The sequence below is a fragment of the Haemorhous mexicanus genome, chromosome Z (genome assembly GCF_027477595.1).
Source record: "Haemorhous mexicanus isolate bHaeMex1 chromosome Z, bHaeMex1.pri, whole genome shotgun sequence".
NCBI classification, from domain to species: domain Eukaryota; kingdom Metazoa; phylum Chordata; class Aves; order Passeriformes; family Fringillidae; genus Haemorhous; species Haemorhous mexicanus.
The window spans coordinates 82275791-82296383 of record NC_082381.1 but is presented as its reverse complement, the minus strand read 5'-3'; the positions used below and the strand labels follow the sequence as shown (position 1 = coordinate 82296383).

General features: G+C 39.6%; 1 protein-coding gene across 1 annotated transcript in view; it reads right to left on the bottom strand.

Annotated features, from left to right (window-relative positions):
- KIAA1328 (KIAA1328 ortholog) overlaps positions 1–20550 on the bottom strand; it is a 171673-nt gene extending 151123 nt beyond the window's left edge. Inside the window, exons 1-5 of the mRNA XM_059836712.1 lie at positions 20434–20550; positions 15916–15951; positions 14116–14255; positions 10117–10211; positions 1895–2010 (exon numbers count right to left, since the gene is read on the bottom strand). Of these exons, the coding sequence (XP_059692695.1) occupies positions 1895–2010; positions 10117–10211; positions 14116–14255; positions 15916–15951; positions 20434–20485 (439 nt within the window). The 5' untranslated portion in view covers positions 20486–20550. The remainder of the gene's footprint in view (positions 1–1894; positions 2011–10116; positions 10212–14115; positions 14256–15915; positions 15952–20433) is intronic.
- Between the last annotated feature and the right edge of the window lie 43 nt (positions 20551–20593).

The window sequence follows — 20593 nt, the reverse complement described above, 5'->3', positions numbered from 1 at the left end:
AGCTATGTGGGGCAAAAAAAAATAAAAGATAAATTTTATTTTAACAGGCTTGAATTTTTTTTCTTTTGGTATTACATCCCTGATAACTTATTTGCAAGTGGACACTATAATCCAGAAGAAATTAAAGAATTTCAAGTTGCTGAACTTGAAACAGCCATAATCTGTATTCAGCCTCAGCAAGTCATTTCTACTATTCCTTGTCTCTGCAACAAGCTTTAAAAAATTAAGCGATCAGAGCTACACTGAAGATCTTGAATCATTCATGTATGATAGGCAAGTATTGCAGCAGTTAAAATTACATTGTTTTAAATTATAACCTTGTTTTATATATCTAGGTTTTACAGAGTTTTATGAAGTGTAAAATTGCATGCATTAACCTTCTGCCATGTCTACCAGACTTCTGGAAAAGTATTCATGCTTGTGCAATCTATTTCTGGTAAAGAAACAAAAAGAAAGGGAAAAACCTCAAACAACAAAACAAAAAAAGCAAGCACATCTACTTTCCACTAGCCAAATAAAGTTCATGTGAATTAGTGAAATCTTTGTGAGGATAAATAACAAAAAATCAGGAACATGCATCCCCCCCACATTCATGAGCAGACTGAACACACAAGATGTAATACACAAAATACTAGCTTCACTGAAATCAATGTCAAAGAGCTGCTGTCACATCTAATGGTTCTTGAAATACCTTAGATCTAATATTTTCCAGTAACAGTTCACAGCCAGCTAAGTTTGTTGATGTGTATATTGTTTAGGACAAACAGACAATTTTTTTCCAGAAAAATAAGTGCCACTGTGCTACAAGGGATGTTCTAAGTCATCAGGGCAATGCTCTCCTGACAGAGAGCACGCATCACTGAATGCCTTTCCTAAGCCAAGCAAGCTCCATCATAAAGAAGCACTATTTTTGTTACACCTCCAGTGCTAAACTGTGAAACAGGATTGCCAGAATTTTCAAGAACCCTCCTCTAAATTCATGTGTAAGTTTCTCAATTATCCCTATTTCTGTTTCAACACTGGCCAAAAGCTTGAACAGCCTCTTTTTGTCACTAACTTTGTTTTTAACTTGAACAAGGGATGGCTCAGGACTGCACACTGGGCTCCATCATGCTTTCTAAAACAACATTACTACCCTCCCTATCAGCACGGCAGCTCCCAATGAATCACACACTATTTGCTTTTCCTGTAGATGAAGTCCTGTCTGTTCCCTATCCCACTGCGGCCAATCCTTAGACTTCTGAGAAATTTAACAACAAAGCATCAATACCAGAGATTTGGAAGAGATGTGAACAAGAGAATTTTGTAAAGGTCTATCACACCTCAGAAAGAAAAATAACAATTCCTGCAATAGTGACTTTGCATTTGATATTCCAGGATTGGGACTAAGCATATGCATCTTAAATAAATGCAAGTCACAGTCAGCAAGAAAAGAGAATCTCCTGTTTTTAGATACAAACAAACCCTACACCAAACAAAAAGTCTAAGCTAGCTAAACCTCCTAGTACATATATTTAATTTATATCCATTTAATGTAGATTCCCCTTCTCTGGACATGGAGAGAAATGGAATACCATGCAAGTTTTAGACCTAAATTATGACCACCTAACAGAATTTTTAAAAAATATCTATAATCATATTTTAATGTGTAAATTCCTTATTGTCATTTTTTTAGTTGACAAATATCTATTTCATAGCAAAACAACATCATAGGAACAGCTGGATGGCAGTTTAAGCTCAAATGAACCAGTGTCACATGCTGACAAGTCATCTCTCTGATTGCTTTTGAATGGCAGCACATGCAGATTTATTCTAGGCCATAAATTAGAACAATTATTTCTCTGTACTTCACTTTTTATTTCAGTGAGCCATTGCACATATTTTTAAAGGATATCTTCCCTTTCCTTGATGATAAGTTCATTCTGCTCCTCTAGTTGTCTGATCTTCTTCTCAAATGATTCCTGTTCAGCTTTCAGCCGTTCTTCCGTCACCTCTTTTTCTTCACTTACCCTGAAAAGAATTTGAGAAAAATAAAATATATGCCCATAACCACAGTGCCTGAATTCCAACTCCTCCACCACTTGGCAAGTAAATGGATAACATCCTCTCCACCCTTTAACAGGTTAGGTCCACACAATGTTTATAACATATTACACAGGAAGATGCATACAACTTTATGCAATACTTTTTTTTTTTTTTTTTTCAAAAACACTGGTCTTCTCAGTAGAGTGCACACACATTAATGGACAGCATGGAAGAACAAAGTCAGGGCCTGAAGCCACAATTAGGTTTGTCCACTCTGATTCTCTGCAGCAATAATGAAGATTCACTGGGCTGCTTACAAACCTAGGACATGAAGACAGAAAGCTCAGATGGGAGAGCTCAGCTGACATGACAAAAAGAAAATTCTGGAAAACTTTTCTGTTTCTTAATCTATAAACTAATCCTTCTTTCACCTTTACTGCTCAAATACAAGTCCAGGAAAGAATCATTTTTCTTGTTAGCTTTCTCCAAACAAAACTATTTGTCCTTTTCTGAGGATTTTCAAATATCAAGCTGCAGGCATAAATTCTCCTTTCTGTCTGGGGCATGGCACCCTGTATCTTGCTGTTCAGCGTAAATAATTGGATCAAGATTAAAAGATGACAATGGGAGAAAGGCTTACAATGGTCATTTATTCTGTACCTCAAGAGCAGGCTATAAAAACAATTATTCTGGTATCACGTAGGCAAGAAGATCATTATGCACAGATGATCCTGTAACTATGCTAAGAAACGTGGCTTGGAAATCATGGTTCTATAAAAGCTCCACAAAAATATAAGTAATGAGCTTAGACTAATAAATATTATTGCTCTGCACTTAGGCAATTTCTGTTGCTGAAGGCTCTTAAAGTTCAGTCTTTTATGATGATGAAACAGCTGCCACAACACAGGTGACAGGAGACCAAAGCAATACAACTTTTAGAAAACTCCAATTTTAACTTCCTTAAAGTGGAACAATCTTATAGGAAGAGGAAAGAGGAGAGGAAAAATGAAATATATAAGTACTAGACTAAGCCTTCCACTCATCCCATTAGACTAATATTCTGAACAGAATGTTTCATTCAAGGACTGAGCTATACATTTGGTATCACTGCTCCCCTTAAGAGGGCACAGATTTGTTTTGATCTTCCAGTGGAAAAGTCATAAATACCACAACTGGGTCACTCCCCTGGAGTGAATTATAGGCAAGCAGTATTCCCCAACTCCAAGATGAGCCCACAGCCCTTCCCATATCAGCTCAAACAGACTGCATGAAGTTGGAAATAATAATACTGAAACTCACACTTTTTCTCTACAAACCTAGAGGGAGAGAGACAACAGATACCGGATAATCAAATTCTTAAAATTAGGGCAGTTGGAAAGCTTGGATCAAACTATTAATTGTAAAGTTTCTAACGTACAGGGAAAAAAAAAAAAAAAAAAAAAACACAGATTAAGCATAAAAGCATTCCACTAGTCAAATGCACAAGGTCTCACTTACAACCTTGGGCCCCTTGAGTTCAACCTGTTCCTAGGCCCCTTCCCCTCCACTCACAGGCTGTCAAAAGGGTTGTGCACATAGCATTAAAGAAACACGGTAACAGGAACTACCTGCATAAATTCTGGACCCACACCAACACCTCTGCACTCTTCAGCCAAGCAGGCAAGAAACTTTTGAGGAATATCCACCACACTTCCTTGCAGTAACAGCCACAGCACATTTGCTAAAGGCTGCAGATAGAGACTCCCCTATCCAATCATGGCCCACTTGCTTCCTCTGAGTCCAGTGCAACCACCTAAATGACTACAGAACGTATGACCTTCCTTCACATAATCAGTGAAAGATGCAAAACCAAAAAAAGTTAATTAGAAAACCACAATGAAGAACACAATGACCACATGGATGAAAGACAGGAATGAAACAAGAGCAGGGCAGGCAACTGGAAAGAGACAACAAGTACCATCTCCAGGATTCTATGAAAGGAAGGAAGCTTGCTTAGTAACTTGCAGGAGTGATGCTGCATGTGAAAAGGGTTTAGGGCAACAAACACTGGGCTATGCTGGCACCCAATAACACTAAAATTGAACAACAGTATAAGAAAAAAAGGCATGAAAGAAGAGTGCACTTCTTCATCAGACTAAATCTAGCAGGCTTTAATCATCTCTAGATTCTGTGATTTGTTGCTTATATCAGTGTGCATTATATCAGTGTGCACCACATTCATGTGCTGTGTTTGTATTTAACACATATCACAGCAAGCTGTCACACTCCCAGACACATGAATATATTGTGCCACATATCTTACGCGGTAAATGACTGAGAACAGTAAGTGATCTCAGAAGAAATGTGGCAGTATGTGTTTATGTATCACAAAGCTGGAGACAGCCCATAAAGGGCAGGCGAGATACAAAAGACGGTTACTCACAGGAGGTGGCAAAAGGAAGTTAGAGAAAAGGAATACAAGAATCTCATCAGATTATGCTGGATTTATGTCATTTCCTATAAATAGCTTAGGGAGTTGCTGGTTTTTTTAAACTTATTTCTTTGCCCTCTGATTCTTAGCAGAACTATGGAGGACTTCACTGATGCTGTACAAAAACATTACAAGGCTCATATAATGCTCCTCAAAAGTAACTGGCAGCTACTAAAACACCCTCTGTTCACCCTCTTGGGTCAGAAAAGAGAGCGAAAGAATGAAGGCACAACTACAAAGAGCTCAACTGCTTCACTGAGCAATATGCAGTATCCAGCTCCATTGTTCTTGCTTCCAGGATCAAACAGACAACTGACAGCTGAGAGCAAAGATGATGAATCAGTGGAGCTATTCCTTCCATTTAGTGTCTGCAACACCTTCTTGCATTCAATTCACATCCACCTACCTTGTGCCACAGGACATGCACCATCTTTGTTCAATATTTGCTTTAAATTCAACAGTTCAAAGCCTATATAATTCTAAATGCATTTAAATAAATTATTTTATTTTACAGGAGCCTCTTTAGAAAAACTAGTAAGCCCTCCTATGGCATCTGCCTTAGCGTTAAAATTAATTCCTAGTTCACCAGTTCCAATTATTATTGTGCGCTCCCACTGCTGATACTAGTATTTCTGTCTAATCTAAAGAAGGAATTGATCAAGGAGTTTGCTGATGACACTCACTCATTCCACTGAGTAAGCCGGACTGATGCTCTCCGGGTGGAATTTTTGGAGCACTGCACAAGTCAACAGCACTTCAAGTTTTATTTGTTTAATGAAAAACTGACATGCACAAGAAAGAGCCATGATAATACTCACATCAACACTACACTAGGGACAGAACTCAGCTCTTTCTGACTGAAGGCAGAGTTGGAAAAGCAAATTAAAAACAGCATCTTCTATTTTTTAAAATTTTTTTAAATGAGCTTTTACCAAGAAAAATCTGAAATACAGCAAGAGGATTGAAACTCAGCTAGTAAAAATAGAAGACAAACTAAACAAAAAACAGAGATATAGACACTGAGAACTTCACTGATCAGTCCTACACTCCTTGGGAACACTTATCTTTTAATAAACACCAATCTGGTAGCAGTCTGCCAACTGGCTAGCAAAGATTAAAAAAGTTTGGTGACCATTCTTGAATACTACAGGTCTTAAATTCCAGGAAAAGAATGGCATCTGAAACAGGGAAGACTGCCGTGGCGGGGGGCGGGGGGGGAGGAAAGAAAGAAACAGAATTTTTGTCCAAGGATCAGGGTTCACAAACCTGATACATTCTACTCAAGCATCATATGCAGTTTGCACACATTAGAAAAAACTAATAATAAAAAAACAGTGCTATGGGCCCAAAACCTAATTGAAATTGCTGCACAATAGATAAATTTTATGATATGGAACCTGCAAAATACAAAACTAGATTTCACAGCATGAATTTATAGCTACAAATGACTTTTTAAGCACAGAAAGTAAGTGTGATTGGTGATACAATAATCCGGGGCATGCTTTACCTATCAACACAAAGTAATTTCCAGACAAGCTTAGGGATATCTCATTTGCAGTCTCACTGCCTGGCCAATTAAGAAAACTGCAGCACAAAATTGCCCCTAAAGTAACACACAAAAAAAGATAAAAGATTTTGATTTTAAAGCCAGGTAACAATTTGGTTAAATATAAAGTAGTGTAACCCAGGAGAGAAGACAATACAAGAGGCCAAACACACAAGATTTGTAATACAAACCACAGGCAAGTTTTCCTTCAAAGATCTTAAAGACTGGAAGAAAAACAGCAAATATACACTATAACAGCTTTACTGAAACCTCTTCAATGGTTTCCAGTTCTGTAACCAAATTAACGTTCTGTTTTGACACCCATTTTCACCATTTGTTAGAAAATTTCAGTTTCAGTTGGTCAATTTCAGCTTCTTATCAAAGACAGTAGAAAAGACTAGTATGCCAAGCTGCTAGCACCCTGCAAAAGGTTTAGGAATCCAGGATCTTGGGAAGAGGGAAGCATTTTCTCAATAAGGGATAACAGGCTGTCTGAAGGCTGCTTTAGTAACTGCCAGTTACAAGTCATTCTGGGCATGCCAGTGATCTTAGCCAGAACACTAATATAATAGCAAAAACCATCTTGTATCTCATTTGGAAAGAGAAATCTCTCCCTCTCATGGGTGCAGAAGGGCATTATGGTAACTTTCTACTTAAATTGATTTTGAAGATTTGTTTGCAAAGACAACAGGAAGCCAGCTTTCTCCAAGTTTATCTCATTCAAATAAAGAAAGAATGCAAAAGTTAGGTACCAATTCTTGCCACTAAAAACAAAATTTAAACTTTCATGAACCATTCTACATAATAACTCAAGGCTTCTCTTCAGTCAAAAGGCAAACTCCATATGTGAGCTGTACAGGCATTTGTGATCAGGGGAGAAGTATTTATGATGTACCTGCCATACTAGGAGCCCCAAAGTCACAGAACTATGGCTATATACCAGTTAGGAGTGAAGTGAATCTTGCAAACACACACACCTTCACTCTCTCTTGCTAAGGAGTTATGATCGTCCCCCATTTAACCAAAGGCCTAAAAAGAGAGATCTCTCGAAATCTGCATGTCACTCAAAGTATTTCACCCTAGAATACTTCATAATCAGTCTCAGTGTGGTCTCTAGCAAGTCCTTAATGTTCAACAGTCAACTGGCCACGTCCCAGCGGGCCCTGCGCTGCTCCTTCTCAGAGGAGGCTAATGTGTCCTGACACTGGCAGCAAGCACGAGCACAAGAATCTTTCTGTGTCTTCACCACGCCACTGCTCATTTCATTACATAAGCTGATGACTGCTTCAGGAGCAGCCTGCATGAATAAAAGCTCAGAGAGAGTCTTCTTTGCCACTTTTGAAAGGACTTTGCTTACAGGGAGAGATAAAATTTGCTCTTACTGTGCCACTCTCACCACCACACGAGGAGGACCTTACTGAAAACATGAAGGTGCTACACTGGTTGTCTCAAAAAATAATGACTGATCACACTCAAGAATACTCCACTTACTCACAAAGCACTTTGGCATTCATGGGCATGACTCATTCTTCTCAGAAATTCCTCTACAAAAGCAATTTTAAAAGAATCTGCTGACACAATAAATTAAAAAGCTCAAATTTGCAACATTCGAGTATTTTAAAATCTGGCTCCAGTCTGCCACTCTCATTTCACCTTAAAAGGATACATTCAAAGAAGGGCAAGATAATGGTTAGATTTACAGGTCACAGCACAGATCAAAAACTACAATTATTTAGCCTAGAAAGGAGGATTAGAAAGGATACAGCTGAGTCCTTTCTTTAGACCCTGTCTCAAAATCCAATTCCATAAAATTCCGAACAGCTAAGGTGATGTCAGCCACTGGAATCCCCAGCAGGAGATCTTTACAACCCAGAAGCTCTTCTCTTTTTCCCCAGACAAAATGATATTAATGTAGCTAGCATCAGAACTTACTCATACCAATACAAAGTCTTACACTTCAGCAAATTAACAAATGCACTGGCACACACACCCTCAATGTTCAGAAGTGCAGTGGGGGTGAGAGTTGGAGGAAAAATGTAAAAAATAGAAAGAAAAGTACAAGTGAGCTCTCTCCTTCCTCAGCAGTCACAGAAGCTGGGGAAAGACCACTACTCTGAACTGTTCAAGCAAGACCTGGCTGAAATTAAAGCCCCAGTAGTCAATCATATTTTCCAACTGGTTTCCACACAAACAGAATTTTACCACTTTTAAAAAGCTTTCATGCATCTGCTTACTGACCAGTCTGTATCTGTTTACCATCCTGCAACAAACGTGAACGAATTAGCCTCAACAACCATTCATAAATTATAGCAAAATAAGGAACAGCAAGGTACAGCCCAAGTGAGACCTTTATTATTCCAAGTATTTACTGCAGGACAGTGTTCCCGTAAAACTTTCAACATTCTGCTGCTCCTTTTTCTTCTCCAAAGTAGCAAAGAATGTTCTACTGCTTGTAAAAACTCTCTATCATTGCACAACTAAGGATGAAAATTATGGAGAGTTTTAAAAAAGTGACGAGGTGAGCGGAATTAAAGTTCAACTTCCCTATTACTCTGCAAAGGACTTTTAATTACATCCAATAAAAATATGATTAGGTTTAAAAATAAAAGAGAACTAAGTATAAAATAATAGTGTTCCACTAATTTTACTTTTCAAAATTAATGTTGCTGCACCTTCTATTTTTCTTCAAAGAAATGTCAGGCAGAAATATCAAACTGTCCTCAGGGAAAAATCACAGCATCTGAGATTTAAGAAGAATCCCATGCTCGAATGAATTACTGTACTACTATTCACTAGGGAGCAGTGTATTATGAGGAACAATGTAATAAAAGGCTTTTTTTAATATTAGAATATTCCTCTATATATCAACAATGGCAACAGTGTCCGAATAGCTCCAACATCTGACAATTTGTAACCAGGCATCCCACCAATCTACTCTTTATGACAGTCTTAACTATACTTTTTCTAACACAAGGCGTGATAAAATAGAGTTGCAAGCATGAAGAACTCCAGAAATTACTAAAATACTGTATGGCAAGAAATCCTGTATTAGTAGAAATTATTAGCAGGTAAAATGGTCCACTGGATAAGGATAATCAGAGAGAAAATATCCCTAGCTGCACCAGAGTTATTGCATGACCTTGAGCAAGTCACTTAATTTCTCTAATTTTCCAAATTTTCCTATATAAAATGAAAAAGGAACAGTAAGGCTTGCCAATTATTGCACAGACATAAGGGATCTATGTCAAAAAGCATTTAATTATTAACAGTAATTATTAACAATAACTTCTAGCCCAAAGGACCTGGGATCATCTCACAAGAGCTTCCCCACTGATATGGCAAAGCCTGCCAAAGGCCCATGTGCTCCTCCTCATTTTTACAGGCACTCTGTAAGAAACAGATTTCCAGAGATCCTGAGGTGATAGGGTCAAAGAGTAGGACAAAAATCTCCTCACTTTAACTCAACCTCTTTTTACCTCCTTTGCCTTTGAGAATGTAACTAGCACTGGAATGAAACTTAGAAGAAGACTTCTGCTAAAGCTGAGAAACTTGCACTATTTCAACCTCTCCTTTCAAGGAATAGGTAGAATCTGTACAAATTAAGGGAATCAGGAAGAAGTTTGGCAAGGTAAGTAAAAATTACATAGGCAAATCACTACCAACATGTTTCAGCCACAAGATCAGCAATGCACTTTAACATGGCCTTCCATACAAAAGCTACCTCTGCCAAATAATAGGCACTACAAAGTTTCATACCAACAAAGTCTGTCATTTCCAAAAGCAGAATGTGTTTATTTGTAGCACTTGATGCACACAAAAAACAAAATCCTAGCCCAGTCATTGAGTTATTACAGAAGTACTGATGGTCATGAAATTTTGGCCTCCATTCTAAATATGTATTTAGAGGCCCAGAAAGCAAGGAAAAACCAACCAGGCTGCTTCATACTTTTTCCAGTAAGAAAAATTACCTTGTGCAAATATTCAGGTTTTTAAAGCAGTTCTACATTGCTTGATGTTAATTAGAGAAATGACTCTCTTTAAACTTAATGCATTTTCAGGTGATGCTTCTTCTTACCTGGCAAGTTCTTTAATTAAGTTCGCAATGCGTCTCTTGTCCTCAGGACACAAATCCTTTAAAGAAGCACTCTTCATTCCTCCTTCATTAGTGCCCTGAAAATTTAAAGTTACATTTCAGAATGTACTGTTTAAAAGAAAACAAATATTTCATAAGCTATTAAAAGCATTTCAAGACCTAATAATTAGAAGCTGAAAGTAGATCAATTCCAACTGGAAATAAAGTTCCTATTTTTTAAAATGTAAGTACATTTCAATGAAACAAATTACCAAATTTTGAAGAATTATTTTAAGGTATTTGTAATTCAAATGCAAGCTGCTTGGTCAATACTAAAACATGCTGGGTAAAGTTTTAAGACATGCACTATTCCTTGATTCATACGAGATAAAGAAGAGTAGGTTTTCATGGAAATCTAGTGCAGCAATACCCAAATCCAACTTCAAACTTTATCATACTAGAATCATAACATAGGGACTAAGAAAAAAACATGCTGCCTTAGCGTTTATGACCAAAGCATACAAAACAAAACATTGTTAGCAGAGAGTACATCCCTTATTTCATTTTTCTAATACAGAGAAAAGCACACACACCTTCACATGTGGCTAGTGTTTGGTTTTACTGGCTTATTTGCTTATTTTGTAAATATATACTGTATTTACAAATATATATATATATATATATATATATATATATATAAAACGAATCTTTTTTCCCGTAGATATATTCTCTACTACGGGGAAAAAAATATATTTGTATATATACATTTACAAAATAAGCAAATAAGCCAGTAAAACCAAATATAGCTTATACTACTAAATATATGCTACTTCCGTAAATAATATTTGTCAAAAGAAGGTTGTAGCAGGGCTGAGCCCTTCGGATCGTTCACGCGTTGCCAGGAAGGCAGAGAACCGCTGCACTTTCCAGGTGTGCCCACCAGAGGGCACTCTGCTGGCCGGCATTCCCGACTTCGGCTGTTTCCACGCAGGAAATGGTTCCAAACTGGTTTTTTCACCAAAAATTCCTGTGATCGGGTATTCAGTTCTGCAGCGCTAGTGGTAAGCACGAAATAGGAACCCGAAGATAAATGCAGCAAAAAGAGCTGAACAGCATTTATAAGCTGTTCTGTCCAGGATTTTGGCAAGTTTCAGTATGTCCACTGAATGTGAAGGAGCTTCAGTTTATACTTTTATAAACCCCCCTCCCCCCTTCCAAATGCATCCAGTGCTTTAAATCAGATAAAAGAATGCCACCAGATGCCCTGAAGTTTGGCCAAGTCAACACAATAATGCACGAAGAATACAAAGCAAACACTGGGCTTCTCTCATTATCCGTAAAAGCAGCTGATCTACACCAGAGAGGAAGTGACCCCTTTCCTTCTTAGCTAATTACACAGCATCTTAAAAACAATTAAAGAATAATGTCCACTACAAAGAGAGGTGATGTCTTCACACAGACTCATGTTATACCTCTGTGATCCTTCCTTTTAACTTCAGTTTTTAGGAGCAAGGAGGAAAGCAATTTCACAAGGCAAATTTCAGCATTTTTCAAGGGGCATTTGATTTCACAGTTTTCTTCCCAAACATATGTCACTCACAAACGAAGAGAGAATGTCTAACTTGACTGAATTCAACTAAACGTATGGTTGAAGGAATTTCACTTCGCATGCTAAAAAATGTGTGACTTTTTTTTTTTTTAGCAGACAGATGATGAAACTTAATAAAAATGAAAAGTTACAGTCCTCAAAAAAGAGAATGAAGCTTGATCACATTAGTGAAGGGGATTTTAACAGAAGGTCTCAAAAACTACTACCCAAACCAATGTACATACTGTTAGACAAACATCTGTGGGATGAAGAGGAAAATCAGTTTTTTCAATCACCCACAGGTATGCAAAGATGGCACACAGGAAATTATCAGAGGCAGACTTGTACCATAACACACATCAAAATGAAGCTGTGGAATAATGCACAGCAACAGCTCGACCATTTAAAGAAGGCAACAAAGGAGGTAGAGGCTAAGACTATCTCTTTTCCCCACATTTCTGTCCTTTCTATACAGTAAAGGATAGAAGACAGTTTTAGAACTCAGTACAGGGAAGATATTCTCCACACCTTGGAAGGTGATAACTGCATGACAAAATCATGCAGAATCACAGAAAGGACCACAGCAGCTCACCTACTCCAGCCTAGAGCATTTTACCCAGAATTACGTCCAGGCCAGGCTGGATGAGACTCTGAGCAGCCTGCACTTGTGAAAGGTGTCCTTGCCCAAGGGAGGAGGGCTGGACTCGATGATCCTTAGGGTCCCATTCAACTCAAACCCTTCTATGACTGACTCTATGCCATAGTAAAGCCATCAGCTCTCCCTAGACATGCACACAATGCTTTGCAGAAAGTGAGTTGTCTTGTTGATGAAAAATCCATGCAAAAGAAGTTCTTCAATAACAAGTAAAAACATGTGTTCTGTTTGTTTCAAGTATTCAGAGCTTATCTTCAGAGTACAAAGTTTCCATAAGAATTTGGCACGGCAAGCGAAAAACAGCAGGTTTAAAAAGACAAAAATGAAACATAGCTTTGAACACATCTTGTTGTCAATAATACAAATGCACGACTCACCAATTAAGATTTCACATATCAGGCATTATATTTAAAAAAAGAGTACAACAAAACCCATGTATACAATGGCTTTCACAAAAAAGGAGTAAGAACTCTCTAGACAACAAGTAACGCAATCAATGCACCATTCAACAAAACAGATTTTAATGTGGCATATGAAGGCATCTGTGAGGCAGCAGGCTTGTAGATACTTATGAAGAGATGCTTCTACATAAAGACTCTGCATAATGGGGGCTATTTGTGGAATTTATCTGCATGCCACTTAACAGCATCATTTGCAAAGTAGAGGTACATACCAGCCTCTAAAAGCAAGTACCGATAAACAGAGAAAGGGAAATATACACATCCAGAAAAAGCCCTAAAAATTAATACTAGTTTAATAACTAGTCCTGTGTTATGCTGAAGGATTCGAAGGGCAATGACACTGTCGAAGCAACAAGAATTGAGTAACTAACCTGTCTTCACATCAGAGTTTTGAACATACATGTCTGACACACAGCAGTTACTCAGCACACAGAAGGCAGAGAAGGACATCTTAGATGAAGAACAAGATTTAACTGCATGATAATAAAACAGTGATGCAGAACCAGTCAAAGGTTTTAGATCCTGCCTGCAAGTAGGAAGATGCCAAACCCCCGTGATTTACAGGCTAGCCCAAGATGACTGCTAGGCAAGAGATTCAACTGTACTCAAACGACTTACAAAGTCATTGTACTACACAAACCACGTTAGAAAAGTGGCATCTCTCAACAGATTTCATCACAGCATCTGTCACAATACAGAATCACCTTCCAAAGGAAACCCCGCTGCTTTGGAATTTCTAATGCAAGGAACTGTAGAAACACATCACCTAGTCTCACAGGAGGAGACCACAAAATTCAAAGCAGTTGACATCAACTGACAAAGCTACTTCTGCTCAAATGAATTTTGAACTTTTACTATCAAAAACAAAAAGTGATTTTACCCTTCTAACATGAGCCGGCACAGCAAAAAGGTCCCTAAAATGAGTTTTTACTCGGGTAATTTCTAAATGAGATGACTAGAGCAGTGAAAATTAATAAACTGAACAAAACTTCTTGCATGCTTAGCTATTAAAGTATAGGTTAGGTACTACATGCACTGCCTCTGTACAAATATACACAGAAAAATAAAAATAATCTGTTTTACATAGCCCCACTTACACACAACTTACATAAATTTCCACATTCAGCCTTTGTTCTCTTCAGGTGATAATTTCTGCCACCATGTAAATCGGGCAAAAAACCTAAGAGACTGTAAAAATAATACTCTAAAATGGTTTAAACATTTTCAATCTGATAATTTTCAGTTGTTTTTTCTACAATGCGCACTCTTAAGAGCAAGAAAAATTTGCTTTTACTGACCTGCTGCCCTGTCAGACTTCCTGTACCTCTGTCAGGATCCATGGAAACAGAAGCAACAGCTACAGGCACCTTCAGTTCGGTTTGACCTGTTTGATATTTTGGCAAACACCTTGTTCTTAAATTTCCTTTTGTAGACACTCCTGTAAGTGAAAGGCAAGCAGAACATGCAGATTATAAAGTGAAAAGGGGCCTTATTCTTGCCTTCCACAAAGGCAACCTTGCCTTAGCCACTCTTTTTTTGAAAAGAATGAGCACCTCAGGAATAGGTCTGCAGTTCCCCCGGCCTCGCACCCATACAAAATTTCAGCAAGATGAATACATCAGCAGAAAAAGAGGTGCATGGCACTGAAGCACACCCAGCCACAATGAACATTTTGTAAATTCTGAAATGCACATTATGTCTTCAGACTGAAGTTCAGCGCAAATAAACTGTGTCTGAGTAAGATGCAAAAGCATAAAATTGAGCTTCTGCTTTGATACCCAAAGACAGTAAGGAACCAACCAGCAGTAAAGCTGTTAAAAGCACCACTCATATAATAAAATACCACTTTTTGTGTTACACAGCCAACCTACTGATGCTCAGGCTGTTTGTTCCTTTCAGGACCAGGCAAATGAGTAAGGCAACACTGCAGTGCACACTCCACAGATCATTTGTCAAACACTTTCTGCCATAATTAGAATTAGATCACCACTACAAATGGTAAGAACATGAAAGCACTGAAAATCCTGATGCTGCAATTACAAAGTGCCAACACTGACACTAACACTAAAACCTCCCAGGACCAGATTAAAGCCCATAGCTACTTGGTACTGCCTCAAGGTTTGACTATTCAGAAGTGCAAAAAGTTTTGAATAAAAATATTAACTTCATACTAGCAGATCAATTACAATTCTTTGGGTAATTAATTTCAGAAGTGTACCAGAATTCAAGTGAAAGAACTAAATAATAAACTCTAATATCTCCATGCTCGCACACAAGCACAACCAATGGTCCTGAAATTCTCTTCCACAGAAGTGGTAGAAAACTTCCCACAGTGAATCAATTTCCATCATTTCCATCATTTAGGATCACTGCTTTCTTTCCAGGGCCCAGAGAAAAACAATCCAACATCACCTGTTTTAAAAATCTCTGCATATCTTTTGAAGTTCAACAGAGATGTTTGGCCAGTAATCTTGAAGAGTACCCCAAACCTAAAGAGTACAATTCCTCAAAACTTATAACTGCTGGATGACACACACACAATTTTAGTCAAGAATTAACCATCCCCAGATACATTTCCAGGACCTTGTGTCACTTTAAGAGCTGTGTTTGAAAACAATTAAGAGAATTCTGAAGGGGAACTAAGAGCATTCATCTTTTCCCCAGTGATGTACACAAGTATGCACTCAGTAAATCAAGGTCAAAAGAACTAATAATAAAAAAAAAATTGCTTTATCTGTACACAATGAATCTTCATTTCAATTGATATCTTCAAAATTTACAAAAGACCTAACACCTCTATTGCTTCAACATTCCTTGGAGACTGCATTAAAAATTCAGCTTGCCTGATAAACTGGATAAAGCCACACTGTACCTGCAACAGAAACAACTCCCCTGGAACTATTCATCTTATACAGTATGCTTATCTAAGCAGCAGAGCATAAATCCTCTGCTACAGTCATGTCTGTCCCATTACAACTTATGATGACTGTCTACCTTACACACACTTATGTACACAAACCACACACCTGAAAAGACACTGCAAATTTTATCATCCACAGGAAAAAAAATCTTTGTTTATGTCTATTAGAAGGTCATACCTGAAACAGGTACCAGTGGATCTTCTTCATCAGAAGCTGCAGGTGGCTTTGTTAAAGGAAATAAAAAGAGTGCAACCTTAGCTCTTTAAACAGGACTGTAAAAAGAAGTATTTGGTGTCTTAATTTTGCATAGCTGTTGATAAGAAAACAGTCAACATTCTGGGAGTGAGAAAAGTAAGGAAAACTCTGTTAAAAAAAAAAAAATCACCACACAGATTGCTAAAACAAAAGGCCTTACTCCTTCTTCACTGTGCATTAACTTTCAGCCTATAAAGATTATCTCAGAGGTCACCTTTGCAAAAGATCCCAGGGACCAGCCCCAGTTAAAAGAGCAATTACTAAGATAATGGACTAATAATATTTATTTAAATTTAAACAGTTTATATGGAACATCTTGATGTGTAGGGAAAGCAAATTCTGAAACACTGTTTATTGATATTGCAATGAAATCAATTTGGGCAATAAATTCTAAGAAACATAAATGAGGATAAATGGAAAATGTTTCAAACTGGTCATTCTCATCTGATCATCACATGATGGGTAATACATAAAAGCTTGAGGGCTGATTTTCTTTAAGTTTCAAGAACTTCCAAATATGCCAGAGGTTTAACTATTGAATTACTTGACCACAGAAAACACTTTAAAATCAGAAACAACAGGGCACCATATTATTTATGCTATTAGCAGTCATTGTGACTGTTAGCAGTTGCTGAACTTGAACCCCTGCCTCCTGAAAGCCACTAAAAATAGGACTGAATACAACTAAGGGAAGAGTAAATCATACTGTCTTCCTTAAAGGAGCAGTTTCATTTAGCTGAACGTAAAGATTGTTATACCACACAGTCACTCCCTGTCCACCTCCCTGCCCCAAGTGGGGAGGAAAAGCAGAGAGAAACAGTAAACCTCATGGGTAGAGATAGTAAAAGCTTAATAACTGAAACAAAATAAAACAGGATAATAATACTACCAGCAACATAAAGGGAAGAGGGAGAGAGAATTAAAACCTGAAACAAACAAGTGATGCACAGTATAGCTGCTCACTGAACAATGCCCAACCCTTTCCCCAGCAGGAACTGGCAGCTCCCAGCCAGCACTCCCCAGTTTATGTACTGGACATGATGTTCTGCTATGGAATCTCCCTTTGGCCAGCTCCTGGACATGATCCCTCCCAGCTTCTTCTGCATCTGCTCCCTGGCAGAGCATGGGTCACCCAAGTCCATATTTGTGGGTAAGCACTGCTGAGCAACATCCAAAGCATCAACATGTTATCAGAATTATCCTCATGCTAAATACAAAACACAGCATACCAAGTATGCTTAAGGATACTTGGTATCCTTAAGGAACATACAAGGAAAGAATTAAGCCTGTTCCAGCTGAAACCAGGGCAATACTGAAGTGGAAAACAAATGCACAGGGCACAAAATTCTCCTCCACTAAGTTTTGTTTATGCCCCTTTACTTTCCTTAGCCTTCTATGATTGGCCAATTATCTTAATTGTCAAATTTCTACTACTACTCAAATTTCTACTAATTACTCAATTATCTAATTTCTGTACTGCTAACAGATAAATGCATTTCAGGTTCTGCAGCTGCATGCATACAATAAAGTAAAATTGTGGCAATATTTCAGTGACCCTATACAAACTCTTGCTTTCACTAAAATTTGATTCTGAGAGCACCATCTGAAAAACTTACTTTAGTAAATGACCACAGAGTGGAGGAAATTAGGAAAAGTCTTGGAGTTTCCCCCTGTGGACAGCAACTTCAATCAACACCCACTGTCCATCACTAATCTGGTACTTGTCACACTGGAAGAGCCTGATCACAGGCTCACTCGTGATCTTGTTGATGCACTTTATCACTCGTATACAATTATCACTCATCAGCCTCACACCAGTTTAAAAACACATTCAGTGAGTAGTGCAGTCAAAGCCAGCTCTCTCTACAAACACTGAGAGCATTTCTGTTCTCACATGTGAGCAGCAGCCTGCCACCTCCAGCTGCCAGAACACACTGCAGGGGCATAGCGCGAACGGGGCGAGGAAGTCAAACAAACTCCACGAGGAAGGCACTGTGCGTACCCTCTTTTCAAAAAGCACCAAGATGGATCAAAAGTCCAAGTCTGGATCACAGCCCAGCCCAAACAGCTGTGTCAGCACAGCCACAACAGCAAGCTGCAGGGTACTGAGAAGTGTATGTTCAGCTCACACTGCTTCAGGAAACAACAAACTTCAAGCACAGGCAGTTCCTGCTCAACTGACACACAGTTAATCTGTGTGTCAACACATGGCTATAGGAAATAAAACGATCTGCCTAAACAACATCCTGCTTTTAGAGTGTGCCTCTGGTATGGACAGCTGTTGTGGAGAAATTCCTAGTAGCAGGATGCAAAGACTAGTCAAAGTTGTCACTATTCCCCCTCCCAGCTACCAGGACAACTCTCCTTGGTGAAGGTTTGCAGCCCAGTGTATTAGAACTGCGCAAGGTTAGAGCAGGCTACCTCAATCAGCTGGACTAAAAATCACAATGACTCAGAGGCTGATTCATAAGCAATGTCCTTGCCTCAGAGTAACAGACTGGGGACAGCATCAGCATCAACTTTTTAACATTAACCCACTGCCACGTGCCTCCCAAGACTGCCAGTAAGGCAGGTGTAGTATTATAAGACATGTACCACCACAACTAAAGTTCAGTGAACAGGAGAGAGAGGCATGGGAGAAACTCAACACCTGGTACAGCTCACCTATACAACCTGCCTTCCTGTGCTGAGTCGATTCAACAAGGATGGAGAGCACTTCAGTTTTCCAAATTTATTAAACCAGTCTGCCAAATTCCTCCTCTTTTTTTGAAAGCATACACTACCATTATTTTTAAATTGTGCCATGTGCTTCTCTAAGAATTTAAACTTTTCCAAGGTCAGAGGAAACACTGCCTATTCACCAAAACATGTAGAATGGATATGGTTGTCAGAAAAAAATATGATGCATGAGGCCACTGTTGGGCTCTATAAACTATATTTAATTATAGGAAACAACCTGTTGACTGATAAAAATAGACTGTCAATGTAATTGCATCAACACTTCAACAACTGAGCAGAATAGTGACAGTGGCAATAAATCCGACATGGGCCACACACCTTCATCCTATTCACAGCACAGAAAAAGTTGTAGACAATCTTTTTTACTTTACATAGATGGAAAATCATAACAACATGCTCCCTAAGCAGGCCTTGGGATGGCTGGCCTGTTTTACTTGCACATTGTCCCACGGAGTGTGCAGTCAAACATAAATAAAAGAGCACAGACACATACTCTTCTTTCCAATCTCTTCCAGTTGATGCTGAAATCCCACTCTCAGTCTGACTAACAGCAGTGCTTCAAACCCCTCATAACTGGAACTAAACTGTCAGCTTCTAAATTTCCACCAGGCCAGACTGTCAGTTCTACCCCCAATCAAGTCACTGAGCCTCCAACTCAGCCACACAAGCCCAAACACCAATGACAGCTCTTGCTTCTCTGAGCCACACAAGCACATCTCTCCATAACCAGGCTTGTACAGGCTGAGCTCCCAACCCACACCATCTATATGTCCAGCCCCATGTAGTCTCCCACAGCAGGAGCCTGCAAGTCCTCTGCAGATGAAACCACCCCAACCTCACACTCATCCCTCACTGACAGAGCCCTCCAAGTCCACACAAGCTCACCCAAAATGTTCTGCTTGTAGTCAAGTTGAGGTGCCAGTCACCAAAGACACATTTCTTTCCTGGTCAGCTTCTAGCCTCAGATTCAAAGAATCACAGAATCAATCAACCTAAGATCATCGAGTCCAACCTGTGACTGGACACCACCATGTCAACCACTGAGTGCCAGATCCAGTCTTTCCTCAAACACCTCCAGGGACGATGACTCCTCCACCTCCCTGGGCAGTCCATTCCAATGCCCAGTCACCCTCTGTGTGAACAAAAGCTTTCTAATGTCCAACCTAAACCTCTCCTGGAGCAGCTTAAGACTGTGTCCTCTTGTCCTGTCACTTGTGACCTGGGAGAAGAGCCCGACCACGACTCGGCCACAACCTGTCAGGCAGTAGTAAAGTGCGATAAAATCGCTCCTGAGCCGCCTTTTCTCCGGGCTGTTCAACCTCATTCTCTCTATTGGTTCCCTGGCAAGCCCCCACAAGCTGAACGCAACTTCCCCATTTCCTATATATTTACTTGCCCCGAGATTTCACAGCTGGGTCGCACTGAAGAGGACTTACGACCCTCCCTTCTCTCCCAGGTCACTTTTGCTTTGAAATCCCGCGTAACCCCTACAAATTGGGCACATACCCAGTCCCTCTCCCCAGGCTAAGCCCCCTCCACACACGCCAGCGCCCTCACATAGCCTCTGCCACGGCCACAGAACCCCACCCGACCCACAGCGCCGCATCGGTTCCACGCCAAACCCCTCGACAGGCCGCTCCGCACGCCCCTGGCGGGCTCTCCCGCCGCTGTCCCCTCACACCGACCCCCAGGCAAGGATACAGCTCCGGCCCCGGCGAGCACCTCCACCTACACCGGCGGCCGCCGCCGCCATCTTGAAACAGCCGCCACTCCCCGCATACCCCCGCCGCCCCCCTGGCTCTCGTCGCCTATTGGCTGTCTGAGCTAGAGGTACGCGGAGGGTTGCGAGGCATGCCGGGAA